Here is a 22838-nt window from a genome sequence, read left to right on the forward strand (position 1 = left end):
GCGTCCAAAATTATTAGTTGAACATTACAAAGAAGTCTCATATATTAAACAAACAAGTCTCATATATTAAATGAAATATGTGGCATTACAAAGAACATGGTCGACAGATTACAAGAGGTGAAACTATATAGTTATAGGCCAATTCTTGACCTGCCAATCAACTATAATGTTTGAAACATTGATACTAAAAGTTACATTCTAATTGTCTTGTAGTAGCCCAACTGTTTGCCTCGGAATCAAAATCTTCTTAGAAATCAAAATCTGAGTCATGCATCCTCAATTTATCTTGGTAATCTACAAAAAAAACAATATGAGGTGACCAATTTTAGTAAAGAAAATCAGGTTAATAGAGAAGTAAAATTTAAAGGAGCACCGTACAAATGTTTTTTTACCAAGACTTAGATTTGTACATAGAGGTGGGATAATTAATAATTTGATTAAAAACATCTACAACAATTATTAAACAATATTGTAGATTATGCAACCTATATCCGTGTACTAATTGTTGTTTTGCATCTCGCATCAATTCAAAACTATATGAACTATCATTATATAGAACTATCATTATATAGTTTTAGTGTTCCAGTCTATTTTCTATAACAAAAGACCAAAATGCTGAAGTGGAAAGTGCAGATACTTGCAACATCAATAGCATCACTCTGTAAAGAAATAACAAAATACGCACTAGGGAAAGGGTCATTGCCATGCTATGAAGTAGAAACACAGAGACTTCGAGTCTTCGCCCTTTGTAAACTGACGACATTCTATTTCTCTCTTAATTGCCATGCACATGTTCTGAATGTAGAAAATTATAGGATGATAATATTATGTTGTTGTATTGATTTGACCCTTATAGGGGTATATATAGAGTACAATATGGGGTGGGACTTGGAGTACAAGACAAGTCATGTTTGCTTAAGCTATCCTATCTCTATATATTTATCTCTACACAATTATACTTCTAACATTCCCCCTCAGTCGTAGCGGGAGTGGAGCGGACGATTACGACTGAATTTGAAGTCTTGTGCTTCCGTCGTCTTCTCCGCTGCGCCATCATCACTGCATCCCTGATGGGTCGGCACCTAGGGTGGTGACTGCGTCTCTTCTGGTGCATTCCTCGTCTCTCCTCTGTTCCCTCCCACAGACAAAGCGGGAGTGGTGTCGCAGCGGACGCTGTTGACTGAAGTTGTTGCCGATGAGTTGTTGTAGACGTTGCCCTTGATGTCGATGTCGAGGTAGCCGATCATGATGATGTAGCCGTGGTCGAGGTAGTAATGATCGATGATGTGGTCGTCGTGGATGATGAAGCCGCACAAAGCCGTAGGCGCAAAAAAATGCGCTATGACGGAGCTGCAGACATGGACGATGCACCTTGTGGATGTCAGAGGGTGCCGTCGGCGATGAGTCCACCAGTTTTGCCAGGACCGGGGGAAACCCATCAAGCACACATCGATTTTGCCAGAACCGTGTGGCCGTGTAGGGGGGGCATCATTATAGTGACGCCGTGTCGATGCAGTCATGTCGTCGTGGATGACGCGGTCGATGCCGTTGTCGTGACGCGGTCAATGCCGTCGTCGAGGTCGCGTCTTGCAGAAAAGTCTGTCAGAGGACGCTAGGGGTCCATCTTGTGGACGAGGCGGCGGCGGTGTGTTGTCGAAGATGTTGGTGAAGACCATGTTGATGAAGACCTTGGCGATGAAGTGTCGGCAATGGCGTTGCAGCGGCGTGTCGACGATGATGTCGCTTGAAGGCGTCCCTTGCGACGACGAAGTGTCGATGCCGTGTCTGCCGGAGAAGTCGAGGAAGATTACGTATATCTCAAACAACTTAGGTGTTCCAAGTTCAGCTGGTTACATCATGACACATGTTCTTAATTAATCTGGAACCCAAAACAGATCAAGGTTGAATGTAAGTGAATTAGAACCATCGTGAAGTAACAACTAAGAATTGGTTACCCCAAGTCTAGCTGGGAGATCAGGGGATGAAGAATAGATGCCTTTTTGGTTGATCACGAAATTATGGTCATTTCCTTAGCAAACCTGCATGATATACAAACACATGAGCACAATATTTAGAGAGAGAGAGAGAGAGACTTATGTGTTTTTTTTTGCGGGTGTATGTGTTAGTTAAACGGTTCCCTTCAGTGATGTGCGTAAAATAGGAAATCTTAGTAGGTTTGAAATCAACATGTGCAGCTGCGCAGGCAGGGAAAAGCCTCAATCAGGATGCGGTCCATTGGTGTTGTAACTTGTAATATGCGGCCGGCAAGGAAAAACAAGGATGGGCAAGGACAGCAGGGAATATTAATTTTACAGAATATACAAATACAGATGCGGGGGGAGGAAAAATAGGACCTCTTGACAGCGGCGTGCCTTCGGCTCACTTTAGTGTTTGTAGTCGCCGCTAGGTGGTCTACGGATCTGGATGTAATTTTTATTATTTCTAGTGTTCGTTGTACTATCATGATTGAAGATGAATAGATTGGAAGTTTATCCCGCAAAAAAAATAGGACCTCTTGAACTACCGCAGTTGAGGAAGACGGGGGCGTCGGTGCTTGCGTCGTTCTTGGTTGTGTGGACTGTGGAGGAATAGCGCCGGCGTCTGCATCTCTGGTCATGCGGATGAAATGACGGTGGCGACGCGTTCCCCAACACGAGGATGGGCAACGACGTCGAGTGCGTCCCCGACGCGCGGAGAAAGTGGTGAGGGAGGAGGGCTTGGCAGGGAATGTATCCGGTGCACCCGCATATGTGGTGCTACCGGCGCACCGCATGTTATAGAATATTTTAAAAAATCTAAAAAAATTCTAGCACGTTAACGCAATATCAATGTACGATGTCACAAAATTTTGTATAAAAATTTAAAAATATTTTTTGAGATACAAAAATGACAAATTTGACATCAATGTGATAATGGGCCAAATCTAAAGCCCAAGTCATGTTATGTACTATTCAGTGTTGAATTTGTCATTTTTGTTTTTTAAGTTAGGTTTTGAATTTTGACTTAAAATTTTGTGACAACCTACATTGATGTTGTGTGAGTGTGCTAATCTTTTTTAGATTTTTTTGAACATTTTAAACGCACAATATAAGTTCGGTGCACCGGTAGCACCACAAGCTCTGATGCACCAGATATTTTCTCGGGCTTGGCAGAGGTTCTTACGTACCGAGGGAACACGGGAGGCGGTCGAGGGCAAAGAGGACGGTGGTAGTTGGAACCCTAGCTGCTGTGGGTGCGTCTCTCGCTTAGGATGAAGGGCAAAACGATGGGAGAATAGGAAAATGATTCGTGCGCAAGAGGCAGAAGACACATATTTGACATGTGGACGAAAACAATTCAAAATTTAAACTGCTTTCGAAAAAAAATTCACGCAGCTGACCCTTTCGAGTGGTGCCCGATAGCAAGGCGCTGCACCGTAGGGTGCAGCGCCTTTGCCTTAGGCGTCGCACCTCTGGCCAACGTGGCAGCCCGGGCCCAGGCGCGGCCCCACAGACAGCAATGCAGCGCCTAAGCGTTAGGAGCCACACAGTGTAATGTGGAGCGCCTATCGCTTGGGCGTCACACTTGAAATGTGCAGCGGCCCTTAGACGTTGCATTGTCTGTTAGCCACTTCGGCCCCCTCTCTCCCCCTCTCCCCCTCTCAAATCTAGCAAATCCGGAGTATTTGTCCGTGGATTTCGAAGCCAACCCCTCCCTTAAGGAAATCTCCTCGCATCCCCTCTTTTTCATCCATAGGAATGGGAAAATTTGCTCAAATCTTGCTAGTTTGGGCAAACCCTTTTAGCTTGGATTTGGAAATTTGTGTTCAAACATGTTATGTTTCTTTGCTAATTTGGTAAGGTTAGGCTTCATAGTATGCTAGGGTTAGGGTTATGTGTTTTTTTATGTTGGGGTTAGGGTTAGGGTTATGCTATTGTTAGGGTTGTTGTTATTGTTAAGTGGGGGTTAGGGTTATTGTTTCATATCTATTTTAGGGCTTATGTATTTTGTGCAAATATTTGGTTAAGTACTTACTTGATATATGTGTGTTTTAGATTATTGTAGGGATGGGAAGAACATGTGTTTATGTTCATCATGTGGATAAAGAGGCCTTTTTGAAAGTCAATGTTGAGCCGGACCTGGATGAGCTGGACATGGTGTTTGAGAGTAGTTCTAACTATACGGAGCTCTTAGTGTTGGGGAACGTAGTAATTTCAAAAAAATTCCTACGCACACGCAAGATCATGGTGATGCATAGCAACGAGAGGGGAGAGTGTTGTCCACGTACCCTCGTAGACCGAAAGCGGAAGCGTTATCACAACGCGGTTGATGTAGTCGTACGTCTTCACGATCCGACCGATCAAGTACCGAACGCACGGCACCTCCGAGTTCAGCACACGTTCAGCTCGATGACGTCCCTCGAACTCCGATCCAGCCGAGTGTTGAGGGAGAGTTTCGTCAGCATGACGGCGTGGTGACGATGATGATGTTCTACCGACGCAGGGCTTCGCCTAAGCTCCGCAAAGATATTACCGAGGTGTAGTATGGTGGAGGGGGGCACCGCACACGGCTAAAATATCGTATATCAACTTGTGTGTCCATGGAGTGCCCCCCTGCCCCCCGTATGTAAAGGAGCAAGGGGGAGAGGGCCGCCCAAGGGGAGGTGGCGCGCCCAAGGGGGGAGTCCTACTCCCACCGGGAGTAGGACTTCTCCTTTCCTTGTGGGAGTAGGAGAAGGGAAGGGGGAAGGAGAAAGAAGGAAGGGGGCGCCCCCCCCCCCCTCCCTAGTCCAATTCGGACTAGCCCATGGGGAGGGGTGCGGCCACCCTTTGGGGTCTTTCTCTCCTTTCCCGTATGGCCCATTAAGGCCCAATACGAATTCCCGTAACTCTCCGGTACTCCGAAAAATACCCAAATCACTCGGAACCTTTCTGAAGTCCGAATATAGTCGTGCAATATATCGATCTTTACGTCTCGGCCATTTAGAGACTCCTCGTCATGTCCCCGATCTCATCCGGGACTCCGAACTCCTTCGGTACATCAACATACATAAACTCATAATAAAACTGTCATCGTAACGTTAAGCGTGCGGACCCTAAGGGTTCGACAAACTATGTAGATATGACCGAGACACCTCTCCGGTCAATAACCAATAGCGGAACCTAGATGCTCATATTGGTCCCACATATTCTACGAAGATCTTTATCGGTCAGACCGCATAACAACATACGTTGTTCCCTTTGTCATCGGTATGTTACTTGCCCGAGATTCGATCGTCGGTATCTCGATACCTAGTTCAATCTCGTTACCGGCAAGTCTCTTTACTCGTTCCGTAATACATCATCCCGCAACTAACTCATTAGTCACAATGCTTGCAAGGCTTATAATGATGTGCATTACCGAGTGGGCCCAGAGATACCTCTCCGACAATCGGAGTGACAAATCCTAATCTCGAAATACGCCAACCCAACAAGTACCTTTGGAGACACCTGTAGAGCACCTTTATAATCACCCATTTACGTTGTGACGTTTGGTAGCACACAAAGTGTTCCTCCGGTAAACGGGAGTTGTATAATCTCATAGTCATAGGAACATGTATAAGTCATGAAGAAAGCAATAGCAACATACTAAACGATCGAGTGCTAAGCTAACGGAATGGTTCAAGTCAATCACGTCATTCTCCTAATGAGGTGATCCCGTTAATTAAATGACAACTCATGTCTATGGTTAGGAAGCATAACCATCTTTGATTAACGAGCTAGTCAAGTAGAGGCATACTAGTGACACTCTGTTTGTCTATGTATTCACACATGTATTATGTTTCCGGTTAATACAATTCTAGCATGAATAATAAACATTTATCATGATATAAGGAAATAAATAATAATTTTATTATTGCCTCTAGGGCATATTTCCTTCAGTCTCCCACTTGCACTAGAGTCAATAATCTAATTCACATCGCCATGTGATTTAACATCAATAGTTCACATCATCATGTGATTAACACCCATAGTTCATATCGTCATGTGACCATCACCCAAAGGGTTTACTAGAGTTAGTAATATAGTTCACATCGCTATGTGATTAACACCCAAAAAGTACTAAGGTGTGATCATGTTTTGCTTGTGAGATAATTTTAGTCAACGGGTCTGTCACATTCAGATCCGTAAGTATTTTGCAAATTTCTATGTCTACAATGCTCTGCACAGAGCTACTCTAGCTAATTGCTCCCACTTTCAATATGTATCTAGACCGAGACTTATAGTCATCTAGATTTAGTGTCAAAACTTGCATCGACGTAACCCTTTACGACGAACCTTTTGTCACCTCCATAATCGAGAAACATATCCTTATTCCACTAAGGATAATTTTGACCGCTGTCCGGTGATCTACTCCTAGATCACTATTGTACTCCCTTGCCAAAATCAGTGTAGGGTATACAATAGATCTGGTACACAGCATGACATACTTTATAGAACCTATGACCGAGGCATAGGGAATGACTTTCATTCTCTTTCTATCTTCTGCGGTGGTCGGGCTTTGAGTCTTACTCAATTTCATACCTTGTAACACAGGCAAGAACTCTTTCTTTGATTGTTTCATTTTGAACTACTTCAAAATCTTGTTAAGGTATGTACTCATTGAAAAAACTTATCAAGCGTCTTGATCTATCTCTATAGATCTTGATGCTCAATATGTAAGCAGCTTCATCGAGGTCTTTTTTTGAAAAAAACTCCTTTCAAACACTCCTTTATGCTTTGCAGAATAATTCTATATTATTTCCGATCAACAATATGTCTTTCACATATACTTATCAGAAATGCTGTAGTGCTCCCACTCACTTTCTTGTAAATACAGGCTTCATCGCAAGTCTGTATAAAACTATATCCTTTGATCAACTTATCAAAGCGTATATTCCAACTCCGAGATGCTTGCACCAGTCCATAGATGGATCGCTGGAGTTTGCATATTTTGTTAGCACCTTTAGGATTGACAAAACCTTCTGGTTGCATCATATACAACTCTTCTTTAATGAATCCATTAAGGAATGCAGTTTTGTTTATCCATTTGCCAGATTTCATAAAATGCGGCAATTGCTAACATGATTCAGACAGACTTAAGCATAGATACGAGTGAGAAACTCTCATCGTAGTCAACACCTTGAACTTGTCGAAAAACCTTTTTGCGACAATTCTAGCTTTGTAGATAGTAATACTACTATCAGCGTCCGTCTTCCTCTTGACGATTCATTTATTCTCAATTGCTTGCCGATCATCGGGCAAGTCAACCAAAGTCCACACTTTGTTCTCATACATGGATCTCATCTCAGATTTCATGGCCTCAAGCCATTTTGCGGAATCTGGGCTCACCATCGCTTCTTCATAGTTCGTAGGTTCGTCATGGTCTAGTAACATAATCTCCAGAACAGGATTACCGTACCACTCTGGTGCGGATCTTACTCTGGTTTACCTATGAGGTTTGGTAGTAACTTGATCTGAAGTTACATGATCATCATCATTAACTTCCTTACTAATTGGTGTAGAAGTCACAGGAACAGATTTCTGTGATGAACTACTTTCCAATAAGGGAGCAGGTACAGTTACCTCATCAAGTTCTACTTTCCTCCCACTCACTTCTTTCGAGAGAAACTCCTTCTCTAGAAAGGATCCATTCTTAGCAATGAATATCTTGCCTTCAGATCTGTGATAGAAGGTGTACCCAACAGTCTCCTTTGGGTATCCTATGAAGACACATTTCTCCGATTTAGGTTTGAGCTTATCAGGATGAAACCTTTTCACATAAGCATCGCAACCCCAAACTTTAAGAAATGACAACTTTTGTTTCTTGCCAAACCATAGTTCACAAGGCGTCGTCTCAACGGATTTCGATGGTGCCCTTTTTACGTGAATGCAGCTGTCTCTAATGCATAACCTCAAAACTGTAGTGGTAAATCAGTAAGAAACATCATAGATTGCACTATATCCAATAAAGTACGGTTATGACGTTCGGACATACCATTATGTTGTGGTGTTCCAGGTGGCACGAATTTGTGAAACTATTGCACATTGTTTTAATTGAAGACCAAACTCGTAACTCAAATATTTGTCTCCGCGATCAGATTGTAGAAACCTTATCAACTTGTCACGATGATTTTCCACTTCACTCTGAAATTCTTTGAACTTTTCAAATGCTTCAGACTTATGTTTCATCAAGTAGATATACTCATATCTGCTCAAATCATCTGTGAAGGTCAGAAAATAATGATACCTGCTACGAGCCTCAATATTCATCGGACCACATACATCTGTATGTATGATTTCCAACAAATCTGTTGCTAAGCCCGGGTTCCTCCAAGCCCACGTCTGAAACCTCCCCTACTACATGAGCGAGTAGCTGATCATCTGATGTGGCATGCAGCTCCTCGTCATCTAGATGAGAGCTAAAAGATTTGCTAGAAACTCGTGGAGTGACCTTTAATCGATCATATTCCAAATGTCTCAATGCGTTTGCGGAAACAGAAATATCATTCTCATTACTTCCTAGACTAACACCCACATTATTCAACTTAGCAACGATGGATGTAGTACAAAAAGATAAAAACGATTTGGATGATGACAAGGTACTTTGGTTGTCGAGGTTCTGTACAGCTTTACGCCGCATAGCCTTGGCCAAAGAGTTTCGTCAGTGTCCGTCATTCCATCGTCAGCCACCGCATGGCGGGCACTGCGACGTGTGGGCGTCACCCCCGATGAAGAAAGTCGTGTAGGAACATCCACCGGAGGAGGGGATGAGGGTGTAGTACCAACCCCCTCCCCGGCAGTCACAACCATCGGTACACTCAACGCCACCGCCGAAGATGGCGTGTCAGTCGAATGTGCAGTACTGCATGGCTGCACACCCGAGGCCAGCCCTTTGTTTCCCAGCACACTCGAAACATGCATGCACAGCTCCAACTGAGATGCGTGCTGGGTTGGCCCTACCCGAGCCGCTGGATGCCAAGGGCGGCGCTAGGGGTATGCTTGGGTCTTCATGTGAATACCCATTATTTTTACAAAACAGTATTGATTTTGGCAAAACAGTGACAATTTTCGAAAAACAACAATGATTTTGGCAAAATGAATACACATGAATACCCGGTTGCAAATTTCTGAAGCCGCCACTGCTGGATGCCCGCTAAATAAAGGCACTACAGGGCGCCCCGCTGAAACTCCGGCTGCCTACATCGGCTTGGAGACAGCCGGTTGCGACGGCGCCATCCGTGTCGGCGGCGGGGGCTGCAGCGCCACCTCAGCAGATGGAGAGTCCAGGCATCCCGCCGAGCCGCCGGTGACCTGCACCAACTGGAGGGCAGCGGGTGATGACGTTGCAGTCCGAGAAGGCGACGACGGCTGCGACACAACCACAGCCCGTGGCGTAGAAGGCGAGGCAGACTCCTGCACTAAAATCACTGAACCATGTCCTGTCACACCTCCAGAGCCCACACTCGACAGTACACGTCGTTGAACTTGAGTCTCATGAATTTTATTCGCCGGAGCAGAACTAGAAGATGGGTAGTTGGAAGGGTTCCCGGTGTGCTCCGAGGTGTCCATCACATCGCCCTTCTCCTTGGTGCCGCTCTCATTGTCAGCATCATCAGCCTTGCGTCTCCAAATAAATGGGACAAAGTCAGGGTCCGGAATGTATCCAGCCGGCTCCTTCCTGAACGTGAATGCGTAGACCTTGAGCTTAACCAGCACATCTGTTGCAACAAAAGGCCCCGCGTCATCCTTGTCCTTAGACAAAATCTGAGAGTTGGTCATAGCCACGAGAATCCGAACTACACCCCGGCGTCGCAGGCTAATGAGATCCACATCTAAGGTCTTGCCCATCAAAGTACCAACAGCCCATAGACCCCAAAAATGACGCACCGTATGAGGAACACCCTCGACATGGAGCCAAATCTGTTGAAGCTCGAGCTTATGTGGGACCTCCTGCGACCTTCATGCGATGACAGTCATCTGGGCATTAACCGACGGCACGTTCATCTGAATTCCGTCAACCCTGTCCAAGTCCTCGAAAGAAGGAAAGCTAACAAGGTAAGCATCGGACCCGTGTTGAATAGTCTCCCACTTCCACTGATCATGTACCGGACATCTCCTAGCAATCTGACTCTCGACAACGCTCGCCGGTACCATCAACCCACTCACATGAACACGGGCGATCGGTGTCTGTGTCGGCGCCAAATGATCCTTCACCACACTATGTGGCAGCAGGGCAAAGTAAGTCTCCTCAGCACCAACTCCCGGGACAAAATCATTGGGCTTGGGGAGTTTCAGAACCGGGCACTGCAACGTTGATAAGCGATTTTGTCACAAATATAGCAGTAATGCTGCACTGTGCAATCCTTTGCGGCATGCGTATACACCGCACACTTCCAGCGTCGGACCCCTTTCATAGCCTTGTTCTTAGGCACTGTAGGATTCACTTGTTCATGGTATAACACGAAAGGTGGAACCTGAAGATCAACCAGCAAACATGCAAAAGGAGAAGCAATCACTTTAAACGGGACTGACAATTCAGGTCTGACTGTAAAAATCAACAACACAGCGCAGCAGTAGCACTATATTCCCAATCATAAACGAGATCTAGGGCATCCATCACACCAACAATACCACTAGTTAGTACTGATGTGTTAAGTGCCCGTTCGGCAACGGACCGCTCCAGCTACTCCGCTCCGCTGGAGCGACAGAATGGCAGCTCTGCAAAAATGAGCTGCGCGCCGCTCCGCTCCACCACTTCAGATCTACTCACAAGAGAAAAACTAGATCTACCCTTGCAAGCATTACCACAAACACCTACCAAGCAAAAATCCTTTCACATGTGGTGGACTTGAGCACGCACGGGAAAAATCATGCGGCGAGTACTGGCTCATCAAGAGATAACCATCGTCATCTTCTCACAACAATATATGTCAGATCTACGGCAGGTGCTCATCCAATGGAGGAATCATGGGGGGAATTTTGAGCGGGCAGAGGATGCAAGAGGAAGGAGCAGGGGGGGATGAGGGAAGAGGGGGTTAGGAGGGAGGGAGGAGCGGTGGCTACCTGCTGCCTGTGGACCGGTCGGCGGCGTAGCTCAGGCGGCGGCGTTGCTGGGCGGGGGCGGCTGCTCCAGGGACGGGGAGGGAGGCTCTGCTGCGCCGGCCGCGATGGGGCGCTGATGCGCCGCCGCGACGGGCAACCCCAGCGCCGGGAGATTGTACTGGAGCCGTATGCGGCGTCGGCGAGGGGAGTGAGATCTTGGCGGCGACGATGGAATCACGCGGGACAGCAGACGAGGACGACGGCGCTCAAGTCGAAGGCGTGGAGTTGATTGATCGCTGGTGCGTAGGGTTATTCCAGAGAGCCCACATACGTCTTCGAAGAAAAGCCCAAGAAAACTCCAGGCCTGGATCCAACGTTGCATGCATGGGCCCGATCCCCGAGGACGCAATTGTAGTTTGAACGTCCGTAGAAATCAGGGAGCTCCTAACCAGCGCTTTAGGCGTCGGCTGGCTATAGCGGCACCCGCTAGCGACGCGTAGCGGGCCGGCCCACCAGCCGAGTCAACAAACCAGACGTGAAGAAGAAAAAGGAAAAAAAAAAATTGTAACTGAAAATATGGGATGTCTAGGATTCGAACCCTGCAGCATATCAATCAAGGAATGATGCTTTAACCACTGCACCAGGACTTGATACTTTGACCACTGCACCGAACTAGTTCTTTTATACACTCCTAGAAAAACTGTCGTGGTTACCATTTCCTTTAGTAAAACCAATACGTATAAATTATTTTTTAGAAAGAAAAAGAAACTTTGAAAATGAGATCATCGATTTTTACAAAATTTCATAGGTTTATCTAAAAAGTTCAATGATTTCGAAAAAAGTCCATCCATTTTGAATAAAAGTTCATGGGTTTTGGAAAAAGAGTTCATCGGTTTTGAAAAAAGTTCATCGAATTGCAAAAATGTTCATCGATTTTCAAAAGAGTTCATCAATTTTGAAAAGAGTTCTTTGATTCTGAACAAGAGTTCATTGAATTGAAAAAGTTCATTGGTTTTGAAAAAGAGTTCATCGGTTTTGAAAAGAGTTCATCAATTTGAAAAATAGTTCATTGATTTTGAACAAGATTTTATCGATTTGAAAAAACGTTCATCGGTTTTGAAAAAGAGTTCATCGGTTTTGAGAAAAGTTGATCAATTTTAAAATAGTTCATTGATTTTGAAAAAGGAGTTCATCTATTTTGAAAATATTTCGTTGATTTTGAAAATAAGTTCATTGATTTTGAAAAACAGTTCACAAATTTGAAAAGGTTCATCGAATTTTGATAAAAAAAAGTTCACGCATTTAACAAAGAAAAATAAAAATAAAAAATGAACAAAACTGTTCCAACAAAGGAGAAAAAGGAAAAAGGAAAAATAAAGAAGAAAACAATGAAGAAGATGTGCATGAACACAACCGATGTGGTTGGAAGGTTGGTTATTGCTGCTTACATACAACGAAGAACAGTTGGGTTCGAGTTCCGGGAGCTCCTAACCGGCGCCTTAAGCGCCGGTTCAGGCAGCTGGCGCTCACACTCCGCACCCCATGGGCCGGCCCACCGCGCACAGTGAAGGAAAAAAAAAGGTCTCTCATAAATAACACACAAAAAGGGCGGATACAGCGACTTGAACTCACGCTTTACGGCTACAACACGAGAACCGTTTTGCTAACCACTACAACCTGTGAACACCAGCGACTACAAGGAACACGAGCTATTTAAGACCAACGCGTCAGCGCTATTTATTAGATTTGCGAATTATTTGAAAACAATTTGGAAAAGCTTTTTTTTTATAAAAAAGAATTCATCAGATTTTTAATTTGTTTACGAATTTTAAAAAATAGTTCATCGATTTTGAAAAAGGCTCATCGAATTTGAAAAAGAGTTCGTCGATTTTGGAAAAGTTTGTCAAATTTTGAAATAGTTCGTCAAATTTGAAAAATTGTTCATCGATTTTGAAAAAAAAGTTCATCCATTTTGCAAAAATTCATTAAATTTGAAAAAAATCATAGAATTTAAAAAAAAATGTATTTTTTGCTTTTGTTTGTGATTTCAAAATGTGTTCATAGTTTTCAAATTTATTCACTTTTTCAAATTTTGTTCATAATTTTAAATTTTTCAGTGTACATGAAAAATGTTCAATGGGTATTGAAATGGTTTTTCAGTGCATATCACAAAATTGTTCACTGTGTAGTTCAAAATTGTTCAGATTATATTACAAAAATGTTCAATGTATAAAATTTGTTCATATTATATCAAAAACATGTTCAGTGTATATTTGAAAATCTCTCGTCGTATATAAATTTTTGTTCATGTTCTCAATATTTGTTCACGTTTTAAAAAGGTCATGGAATTTTATTTTTTTAATGTATTTTTCGTTTTTTGTTCGTGATTTCAAAACGTGTTCATAGTTTTCAACTTTATTCACTTTTTCGAATTTTTGTTCATCGATTTTTCAAAACGTGAAAAAATGAAAAAGTCCATCGATTTTTGTTCGTGATTTCAAAACGTGATTTTTTAATGTACATCGATTTTTCTAAAAAGTTCATTGATTTAGAAACAACAATTTTGAAAAAAGTCCAGCGAGGAATCATGTTTCTCAGCCAGCGAGGAATCATGTTTCTCAGGCGAGAAATCAATCTCCCCGGCGAGGATTCGACGTCCCCTGCGAGGATTCATCCTCCCCGACGACAAATAGATACACGACGGGGCAATGTGTTGAGCCAGGCACCGCGCGCCCAAGGCGCGTTTCCTAACTAGTGGATTACATTGCCTGCTCAACCATGCCATGCTACGGGTGTTCAACTAGTTTGACTAATAAGCCGAGCTTTCTGCGACCCAGTGAGATATGGATTACATTGCCTGCTCAACCATGCCATGCACAGAACAAAGTGCTGGTAAAAATCTGACATAGTAGCCCAAGTGTGTTGTTATAACCCTTGCTGTATCTAATTCCTAGAGAGATAGAAAGTGTAGTACATAGCTATTGGTAGTATGTACTTCCTCCATCCAGTTCCGTGACAAGTAATTCGGGACGAACCAAGTAAATCTAGGAAGCCATGTGTGGAGTTTGCCATATGTCACCAACAGCACAACAAAAGAAATTAGTTTTGCAATACTAGAACAAAAACTCTACAGCAAGTGATGATGCTTCTAAAGGGTTGCAGCAAGACATTATTTCAAAAAAACAATCAAGGGTTTGCGTCGGCTAACATTTGATCATCTAGTCCCTTGAGCAAAGAAATATACTTTCTTTATTCGCCAAAAGTAAAATAAGATAGATCTAGACAAACTGCAAGGTACTACTACTTAGAGAGACAAAATTTAGAACAGATTTGCATCAACTTGGTCCCAAACCAGAACAAACAATCCACACACTACCTGCAATATGTTGGCCAGAATGAAAAAGCATCAATAATGTTCAGCATCGATCGGACAATTGACTTATAGGAGGAGTATAAAGGTTCTAGATGGAATAAAATATGGCGACACAGGTTACTAATAGACGGTGGTTTTTCATCAGATGGGTCGTGCATGTGCTTAATTTATGTCAAGCAACCGCACTTCCTCTTGGAGTTCACTGTCGCAGCTGTAATCGCCGTAGATCCGGTCCTCCTCCAGATTATCCAAATACAAGGTTATGTAATAGCTGTGAGACATGACGTCATCACTGGTGTCTCCTTCGCCGCGGAACATCTCCTCAAACTCTCTGTCACGCCCCAGGAAACTCTCCTTCGTCGGGTGCACCATGGTCCTCCCTCCGGACTCACAGTAAAGGCAACGGACTTGCTCTGCCATGCATACACATGCAACGGACTTTACTATATGGTTCTGGATCGTATAAAAACTGATGACAGAGTGCAAAGCTAAACGATAGATAGCATACCAGAGCCTGGAAGTGGCATATCAACAGGACAGCACAACACCGCCTCCTTGGAGCCGACGTTGCGACACTCGGCAAAGAAGAGCTTTGGAGTGCCAGCAACCTGAGTGGCAAGGAAGTTGATGTGGGAGCAATGGCTAATGTGTTGAAAGGGCCTCATTGGGTCCGCACGGCCACCCACGTCCTGATTGACACCGCAGATAACATGGACCTCATAGCTGGATTGTACCTGCAAGCAATCAAGTTGTTACAGATTGTTTTGATGATGTACATCCAGCAAGTCAATCTGTGTAAAAGAGCAAGCAAATTACCTGGCTTTTCTTGTTGTGCATCTCGATTGCAGACTTCACCATTCCCACCACACTGGTGTGCTGGTACCAGAAGTTGCCTATCATTCTCATTACATCTCTGTAAGCCCGCGGGCCTAACACGTTGGTGTTTTTTGTTTCTTGTGCAGGTTCGCTGTTGGTTTGGAAGCTGTGTTTTGATTTTCGGTTTGTGTTTTTTTTCGTCCTTGGCCGAAATGGCCGAATTTCGGGAATTTTAAATTTTTCGGCAAAATCTCAGACGAAATTTCAAAATCAAAATTTAAAAATTTGGCCGAAATTTGGCCGAAATTTGGCCGAAATTTGGCCGAAATTCAAACAAGATTTGAAATAAAACAGGCCACAAATATAGCAGCGCAACAACCATCAGGTTTGATCATGTAAATTTCAGCAAATAAGCTCTAGGGATTAATAAAACTGCATCTGTCCAACATAACAGGCACACATTAGTTATAAAGTGGCCTCCAACATAACCCTTAACAGTCCAACATCAGTTCAACCATCACAGCATAGTTCAGAGTTTAAATAGTCCGGTACAGCCAACAGACTTAAAGTATTACACATAGAAACAACAGCTCCAAAAGGCAACTATCAAAGTATGACATTGAAACAGCAGCTCCAAGCTTGCCTACATCCAAAAGCTTCTTGATATCCTTAGTTATTCTTCAAGTGCCATTTATGGTTTAGAGAAAACAGAGGAAGGGTCAGGATGGAGGTAGTTCTGCATCGGAATTATCTTCTGCCACTTTGTGCATTAAAAATAAAATGGACTAACAGGACAAGTGGCTAGTAGAACAATAGTCAAATTTATGCATGCTCATGAATCAAATAACAAATCTACTACAGCAATATAGTTTTTTATTCACCAAAAAGCTTCAGGAGCAAAGGTTAAATGCCTCCATATACTAGAATGATGAATTCTAGTTTACAGTTTTTACTCGAGCACAACAAAACTCTAAGGATACAAAGAAAACAACATAGACACAAACAGCCCACTGTTGGCTTGGACTAGCCATTTGTCAATTGTCATACAAAAGGAAAATCAGGATGGATGTAGTTCAACATCAGAATTTTCTTCTTCCACTTTGTGCATAATGAAATAAAATGGACTAACATGGAGGTGTCTAGTGCAACAATAGTCAAGTGGTAACATTTCAGGATAACATAAATACATTGGTTAACATGACAACGAAGGCTGGGCATGGATAGAAAGTGTATACATCTAAGAAACTAGCAGCTCCAAGTAACTAAAATTTTCTAAGCAATTATCATGAATCATAAAACACTAGAAAGAAGAGACTTGCCAACAGATTTCTAAGCAACAGGGTATAGGCTGTTGACGCCCTTGGTCTTCTTCTTGACAAGCCGTACAGATCTACGGGTCTCCAAATTGCCATCTCTTGGAGGTGCGTCCTTTTCCACTTGAATTTGTGTCTCTTTTTCCACTTGCATTTGCGCCTCTTGCTGATCATGCATGGATGGAGCATCTTCCCCATCCTCACTCACCCCATCATTATCCTCACTCTCACTATCAACAAATACATTCTCTTCAAAATCACATGACAAAAGAACAACGGTCAGTTATGAAGAGTAGGTAACTAGAGAAGCAACCCTTGCTTACTTGGGTGTCCTCACATGAATGAGGAACAAAAACAGTACAGCTTAATGCTCTAGTTTAGATACTAAGGAATAAGTAATTTAAATACAACCTGATGTTCTAGTTTGCCAAAAAGACAAGTCAAAAATAATAATCTATTCTTGAGAAAGATACTGCGAAGCTTAGTTCTAGAACCACCACTTAATGGTACCGCTGAACATTGAAATTAACCATCGGTCAACATCTACTTAGTTAAATACACAACACAACTGAATTATTATTGGACGTACTGTAGATCTAAATAAATGATCAATTCAAACATGAGATGCTTCTGCAAACATACAAGCGAGTGGTTGGAGGTGATGAAAAAAACTTTAATATTGCACACAAGCATCATCTCAACAGCTCAAAAACAAGCACACACCCCAGATCTATGGAACGATTATATATTTTAGGATGTTCAGAATAACGTTTGTAACCCACTTTTTTGTTGGACCAAAATAAATAGTACCAGATCGTGAGCATCCTTAGTGAATACCAGATGCATGTGTGTTTCAGATTATATACTAAACCAAAACATTGTGAGACTCCTTGGTGACTACCAGATGCATGTATATTTCAGATTAATAATCTCACGGTTGTACGTTCAACTCATGAAGACTCACTTTTTCTTAACCCCGTATGATATATGCATTTGCCGAGCCATTTACCAGGGACCTCTCCTAGATCTAAAGCAGCACAAGAAGACATAGATTATAACCAAGAAACAAAGCAACATCGATCTGAAATTGCTCAAGAACTGAAACTGCATACACGTACTGAAATTGCATCAAGAACATTTGTACCTTTCCAGTCAAGCGGACGCCCTCCATGCTGCTGCCGCTGCCCCGTGCTACTGCCTCCGTTGAACTGGTCGGCTCGCGCTCCATCAGCTCCGTTGCCGCAGCCGCCGAGCACCATGCTGCAGTCTTGGAGAAGGGCCGCAGCCGCCGAGCTCCGTTGCCGCAGTCTTCGACAGGAAGTGGATGGGGTGGAGGCGAGGAGATGTGGAGGAGGGCCGGAGAAGTGAGCGCCTTGGCCGGAGATGTCGAGGAGGGCGAGGAGATGTGGCCTGTGCGCAGCGGCGGCGCCGCACACAGGAGGACGGACAGGGAAAGAGCGATTTAGGGTTAGGTAGCGTGGGTTCGTGGTTTTGTCTCAGCGGAAGCCTAACTGGAAGGCTCTCGAAGCTGGGCCGGGCAAAAAAAATTCAAACTGGGCCAAATTATTCGGCCGATAGGCCCATATATCGGGCCCTAGCGAGATGGCCGAAATTCGGCCGAAATTTATTTTTTTCGGCCGAAAATGAAAACGCAGTTTGGAAGTGGCCCAGAATTAATGTGCGGACCTTGGCATCTTCGTTTTGGTTGAGGAGTTCCAAGCAGCCTTTGAGCATGGAATTAGATGGTCCGAGGAAGTGGGCCTGTTCAAGAGGTTTGGGGTGGTGTGCGGCTTTGGCAGCAGCCATGTAGGCTTCTTGTTCGACACCACCATCGTGATGGCTTGGATCATCGGCCTTTTGGAGATAGGCCCCAGCCAGCTGCAGTTTTTGCATGGCTTCACCCAGCGTGAGGGTGGGGTGGCGGGTGCAAAGGAAGGAGATGAGGCCATACAGGGATCGGAGTGCGATTCGCAGCAGGGCTTTGGTGCTGATGACCTCGATGTCGATCTTTTTCTCCAGCTTTAGAGGGTAGGCTTGGGCATACCAGAGGGTATTAACGATGATGTTGGAGACAGGGTCCAGCGGTCCGTAGCAGTGGCCGGCATGGAGCAAGCTGTAGTGGTACTGGTGCGAGCCCCGCAGCTTGTCCTTGGGCAGACAGGCAAGAGCCTCCAGGTAGTATCCATGGATGGTGGTGAGAAGCAAATGCCTCAGAGTCGGCAGCAGCGGCACTTGCATCTCCGGATGGTTCAGGTTGCTGCCAGTGCGTTTAGAGGCAAGCCTCCAGGCTTCCTCCAGGACGAAAAGAGCAGGTGGTTCAGGTTGCTGAAGTAGTTCCTGGATGTCGATGAGCAGACCGGGGTCTTGGGCTGCGTAGGGTGGTGAAAGCAGGGTGTTGATCTTGCAGAGAAAAGGGGACAGTAGCTTCCACCCTAGAGCGAACTTCCGCGGGTTGGGGTGCTGGGCGGCAGCTGCAACACATCTTAGCGCCATTCCAACGGCTGCCACGGTGGTGTCAGATAGAAACCTGAAGGTCTGTTCCATCCCTCGGTGCTTGATGATGAGGTCGGCGGCCACGAGGGGATCCAAATTAGCCTTGTTGAGATACCACTCGGCCCTGTAGTAGGTGAGGTAGGGAAAGAGGGCCACCAGAAAGGCGATGAGACCGTCGAGCGACCGCTCAAAAATGCACCGTAGTATCGGCCGTTGACGACCATGTGAGTCCTCAGCCAGCTCGGCCTTGTCTTCCTCGTCCACCACCAGCAGCTTGCTTTGGGCGATTGCTTCGGCAACGACGATGTTGGAGACCGGATCTAGTAGGCCAAAGCAGAAGCCTTCGTCGACGATGTTCACCCGATCGTAGTAGCGCCGGATCTTGGCGAGGAGCTCCTTTCTGACCCCCTGTTCCAGATCTTGGTCCGGCTTGAATTCACTGCCCCAACTACCTAGATTATGCGGACCATAGACCCGTTCCTTGGTTATGGGGTCCTTGCAGGTGAAACTGGACAGGACTGTTTCAGTTTCAAACTCCTTTGCTGCATAAGAAAAGCAGAACAGGGTAAATAAAATTGCAGCTAAATCAACTTGGTTATCACGAAAAAGAATGAAGATAGAAATAGATTTGTTGACAATCTACGAGGTATAGGTGAATTTACAAAGGAGTGCTGTGCCTCATAAGGTGTGCATTTTTTTTTCAAGAAACAAGTTCGATGTTATTACACTCTAGCATACCTGAACCTGATTATTAACCAGGTATAAAACAACCATGAATTACATTACCGTGTTAAGGCTATTGTATGCAAGATACTAGTAATAAAGCACTGGAAAATGCAAAAATGTTGGTAAGCACTTAATGATCATTATAACTAAACAGAATGTGGAGCATATTCTGGACCACGGTAATGACATGCAGATAAATACAACATCATCAGCTCTCCAAACACCACATTATAGAAGTAGGAAATAACATGATGCAAACAGGTTTTGTTCCCAACTGTTCACTTGCATATAAGCATACAATAACCATTTCGTCAAATACAAATTTTCAGAGATATAATTGCAAAATTGAGTAACTGATTCAAGCTAAACACAGTCAGTATCACAACCCAGTACAGTTGGCAGTTGAAAAACATCGAATGTGAATTTTCCACAACTCGCTGCACCAACACCTCACTTCTAGAACATGCACCCTGAATTTTCCAATAAATGTGGGGAAAAAATCATGGTTGTAATATGCTATAACATGTGCACTTGCTAAAAGTTGTTCAAAATTATGAAACATTGTGTATCGTACTAAAAAAGACAGAGATGAAGGACCAATGTAGCAACTATATGCGCACAACTTTTTGTCTTACTCAAGACAGTTCACAAATGGTCATGTTTTTGCATGCCTTTTTGCAGGTGCACATTTTCTAGCATGTTGCTCATCTATGTTGTTGTTGTTTTTTTGGCTACACAAAGTGTACTTCTGAAATAGGGTGCGACCACATGTTGACACACTCATATATTCATATGCGAGTTGCAATGTGATATAACAATAGCCCAATTAGAATATATTACTACAATAGTGAGAAGTATCAAAATAGCTGTTCAGTTTGTTGACTAATATCATGTGATATGTCTTGTTTGTTGCTAATTTTCCAACTCCCTTTGAGCATAAGTATATCATATAAAGGGGAATCAACTCAAGCAACCAGCGCTTTTGGTGTTTACTTTGCAAACTAAATATCAAAGAATTGTGGCAATCAGCAAATTAAGATTAAAAAAATCTACTCAAACAATTACGCCTGATCTATAAGGATGTCACAGCCTGGAAAAGCAGTTGCTTACACCATTCAAATATTCAGATATGTGAGTTGCCTGAAATTCAGATCATAACAAAGATAAGTTGATAACCTTCTCGATCGGACACATAATGCTCTCTTTCAAGAAGACACGTATTAATCCCCATAAATGCATATTTTATGCTGACACACCACCAATGTCAAGAAGAACTCGAGATTAGACCAGGACTCACTGTCAACTACAAGTGTCCGGGTCTTTGAAAGCTGGTGCTCCCTGTCAACTAAAAGTGTATCCGTCTCCGCAAGCTGCCGGTCCTTGCCAAGGCTGGCATAAAAGAATCAATGACAACAACAAGAAGAAGAGGAACCAATGTCTCAGCCATCATTCCCCACAAAATAAAAGCGAGCCAAAATCAGCACACACATAACATAAGCATTCGATCTTACAGCTCGTCGCGGAGCAGGTTGTTGTCGTCCCGGAGGTTCTGGACCTCGCTTTCCATCTCCTTCAGGACTGCATCATCCAAATCACAAAATGTAAAAAAAAAAAAACATCTCTGGCCGAGAAGGATGGAATTTGCTCAGCTTTACCTTGGCACGTCTCCTTGATAGCAGCCTCCTGCTCCTGCTCCGTCCCATCGTCCAGACGCTTCATCTTTTGTGTGCAACGACGTGGTGGCGCAAAAGGGGAGAAAAATGAGGCGAAGAGAGTGGAGAGACGGGCAGGGTACAGAAGTACCTTGAGGTCGGTCTTATTTCGGTTCTCCATCTGCACGGGGATTCGGGATCGGGGAGACGAAACCCTAGCTGCAGCGGAGGAGGAAGAAGATCTGGGAGCGGGAGCGAGGGAAGGAGGGCGCCGCCGGTGACAGAAAGGAAGGAGGGCGCCGCCGGTGACAGCGCGAGGGAAGGAGGGCGCGGTGCGAGGGGTGAGGGAGAGGCCGATCTGGATCGGGGACAGAGAGAGGGAGGCGGCGGAAGGAAGGAAGGGAGGAGAGGTGAGAGAGAGGGGTTCCTTTTCTTTGCATGGACGGATGGATGGACGTTGGATGAGGACGAGCCCTCCCTCATGGCTGCTGCTGCTGCAGGTGGACTCCCTCCTCCTACCCCCTGACGTGACGTGGTGTGGTGTGGTGTGGTGAGCTGCACCCCATCTTCCTACCCCCAGAATTGCTATTGTGTGTGCAATCCGATTCAGTTTCGGCGCGGTTCAGTTTGAATGTGTGTGCAATCAAATTGCTATATACTGCACTGTTTGATGCTATCTTGCTTGAGCAGAGGGAAATCGTGTCTAGATAGATAGATAGATATACAAGAGGGAGGGATCCCTCTCTTCATTTTTCACAACTCACTCAAAGTCATTGTTACTCTGCTCTCAAATTTGTTTCTTTTCTTACTCTTATCTAGTTACTCAAAGCCTGTTCGTTCATTCGATGGTCATGGTGGTGCTGTACAAATCAATCCATACATACTGATGATGATGCTAGCTGCTGTGCCGACGCGATGTTGCTTGCTTGCTTGATTGCTTGATGATCGGTTGATTTCTTCTTCCCTGAAAACATCACAAGTTAGATGCTTTATAGCAGCTATTAACAATTGAACAGGGAAAAAAAATATATGTATGCATTGTTCACCGTCGTGTTAGACTTCTGAAATGCTGTTTTGTTTGCTAGTCAGCGGAGTAGAGCACGCTTGTGGACTGACAGGATATGATTTCAGTGTGATTATGCGCTTTACTGTTTGTAATTACTTGAAGACATTTTTTTTTAGAACTGACACTAGAGGTCTGTCTTAACCTGCAGGACAGCAGGGTGATGGTTGCAACCATGGTGTGAATGGCCACCTGAGGCTCGCAGCAGCAAGATGATCAAACACGGTCAAGCTACAGGATGATCTTCTTTTATCTTATTCGAAAGTAGAGGTTGATATTCTTTTATCTTCTTCTGAAAATAAAACATAACAATGTTTCTGACATGCTAGCCTTCTCCATTAACCCTGCCTGGTGTGGTGT

The 22838-nt window shown here is 44.1% G+C and overlaps 3 protein-coding genes and 1 long non-coding RNA gene across 4 annotated transcripts; all 4 read right to left on the reverse strand.

Annotated features, from left to right (window-relative positions):
- Window positions 1–14577: 14577 nt before the first annotated feature.
- Window positions 14578–15321, reverse strand: LOC119321607. Its single transcript, XM_037595214.1, has 3 exons — window positions 15232–15321; window positions 14924–15149; window positions 14578–14828 (listed from the first exon to the last, which is right to left on the reverse strand). Exons 1-3 carry the CDS (start codon window positions 15319–15321, stop codon window positions 14578–14580), a joined length of 567 nt encoding a protein of 188 aa, XP_037451111.1.
- A 1131-nt stretch (window positions 15322–16452) lies between these two features.
- On the reverse strand, window positions 16453–18003 carry LOC119324391. The gene is made up of 2 exons (XM_037598179.1): window positions 17689–18003; window positions 16453–16793 (listed from the first exon to the last, which is right to left on the reverse strand). Exons 1-2 carry the CDS (start codon window positions 17801–17803, stop codon window positions 16561–16563), a joined length of 348 nt encoding a protein of 115 aa, XP_037454076.1. The 5' UTR covers window positions 17804–18003; the 3' UTR covers window positions 16453–16560.
- Window positions 18004–18107: 104 nt separating this feature from the next.
- LOC119321609 lies at window positions 18108–20070 on the reverse strand. Its single transcript, XM_037595215.1, has 3 exons — window positions 20046–20070; window positions 19776–19781; window positions 18108–19579 (listed from the first exon to the last, which is right to left on the reverse strand). Exons 1-3 carry the CDS (start codon window positions 20068–20070, stop codon window positions 18108–18110), a joined length of 1503 nt encoding a protein of 500 aa, XP_037451112.1.
- A 1022-nt stretch (window positions 20071–21092) lies between these two features.
- On the reverse strand, window positions 21093–21484 carry LOC119323538. Its single transcript, XR_005156367.1, has 3 exons — window positions 21419–21484; window positions 21275–21341; window positions 21093–21152 (listed from the first exon to the last, which is right to left on the reverse strand). It is a non-coding gene; the product is annotated as an uncharacterized LOC119323538 (long non-coding RNA).
- Window positions 21485–22838: the final 1354 nt, after the last annotated feature.

The sequence above is a fragment of the Triticum dicoccoides genome, chromosome 6B (genome assembly GCF_002162155.2).
Source record: "Triticum dicoccoides isolate Atlit2015 ecotype Zavitan chromosome 6B, WEW_v2.0, whole genome shotgun sequence".
Classification (NCBI taxonomy): domain Eukaryota; kingdom Viridiplantae; phylum Streptophyta; class Magnoliopsida; order Poales; family Poaceae; genus Triticum; species Triticum dicoccoides.

Bases quoted from the DNA above. Each gene is read 5' to 3' on its own strand.
- LOC119324391 (XM_037598179.1), bottom strand. From the start codon at position 17,803: ATGGTGCTCGGCGGCTGCGGCAACGGAGCTGATGGAGCGCGAGCCGAC. The intron at 16,794-17,688 runs GTACAAATGTTC...GTGATTTTGAAG, and splicing joins GCGTCCGCTTGACTGGAAAG to AGAATGTATTTGTTGATAGT.
- LOC119321609 (XM_037595215.1), bottom strand. From the start codon at position 20,070: ATGGTTATTGTATGCTTATATGCAA.
- LOC119321607 (XM_037595214.1), bottom strand. From the start codon at position 15,321: ATGAGAATGATAGGCAACTTCTGGTACCAGCACACCAGTGTGGTGGGA. The intron at 15,150-15,231 runs GTAATTTGCTTG...GATTGCTTGCAG, and splicing joins TGCACAACAAGAAAAGCCAG to GTACAATCCAGCTATGAGGT. The intron at 14,829-14,923 runs GTATGCTATCTA...TATGCATGGCAG, and splicing joins TATGCCACTTCCAGGCTCTG to AGCAAGTCCGTTGCCTTTAC.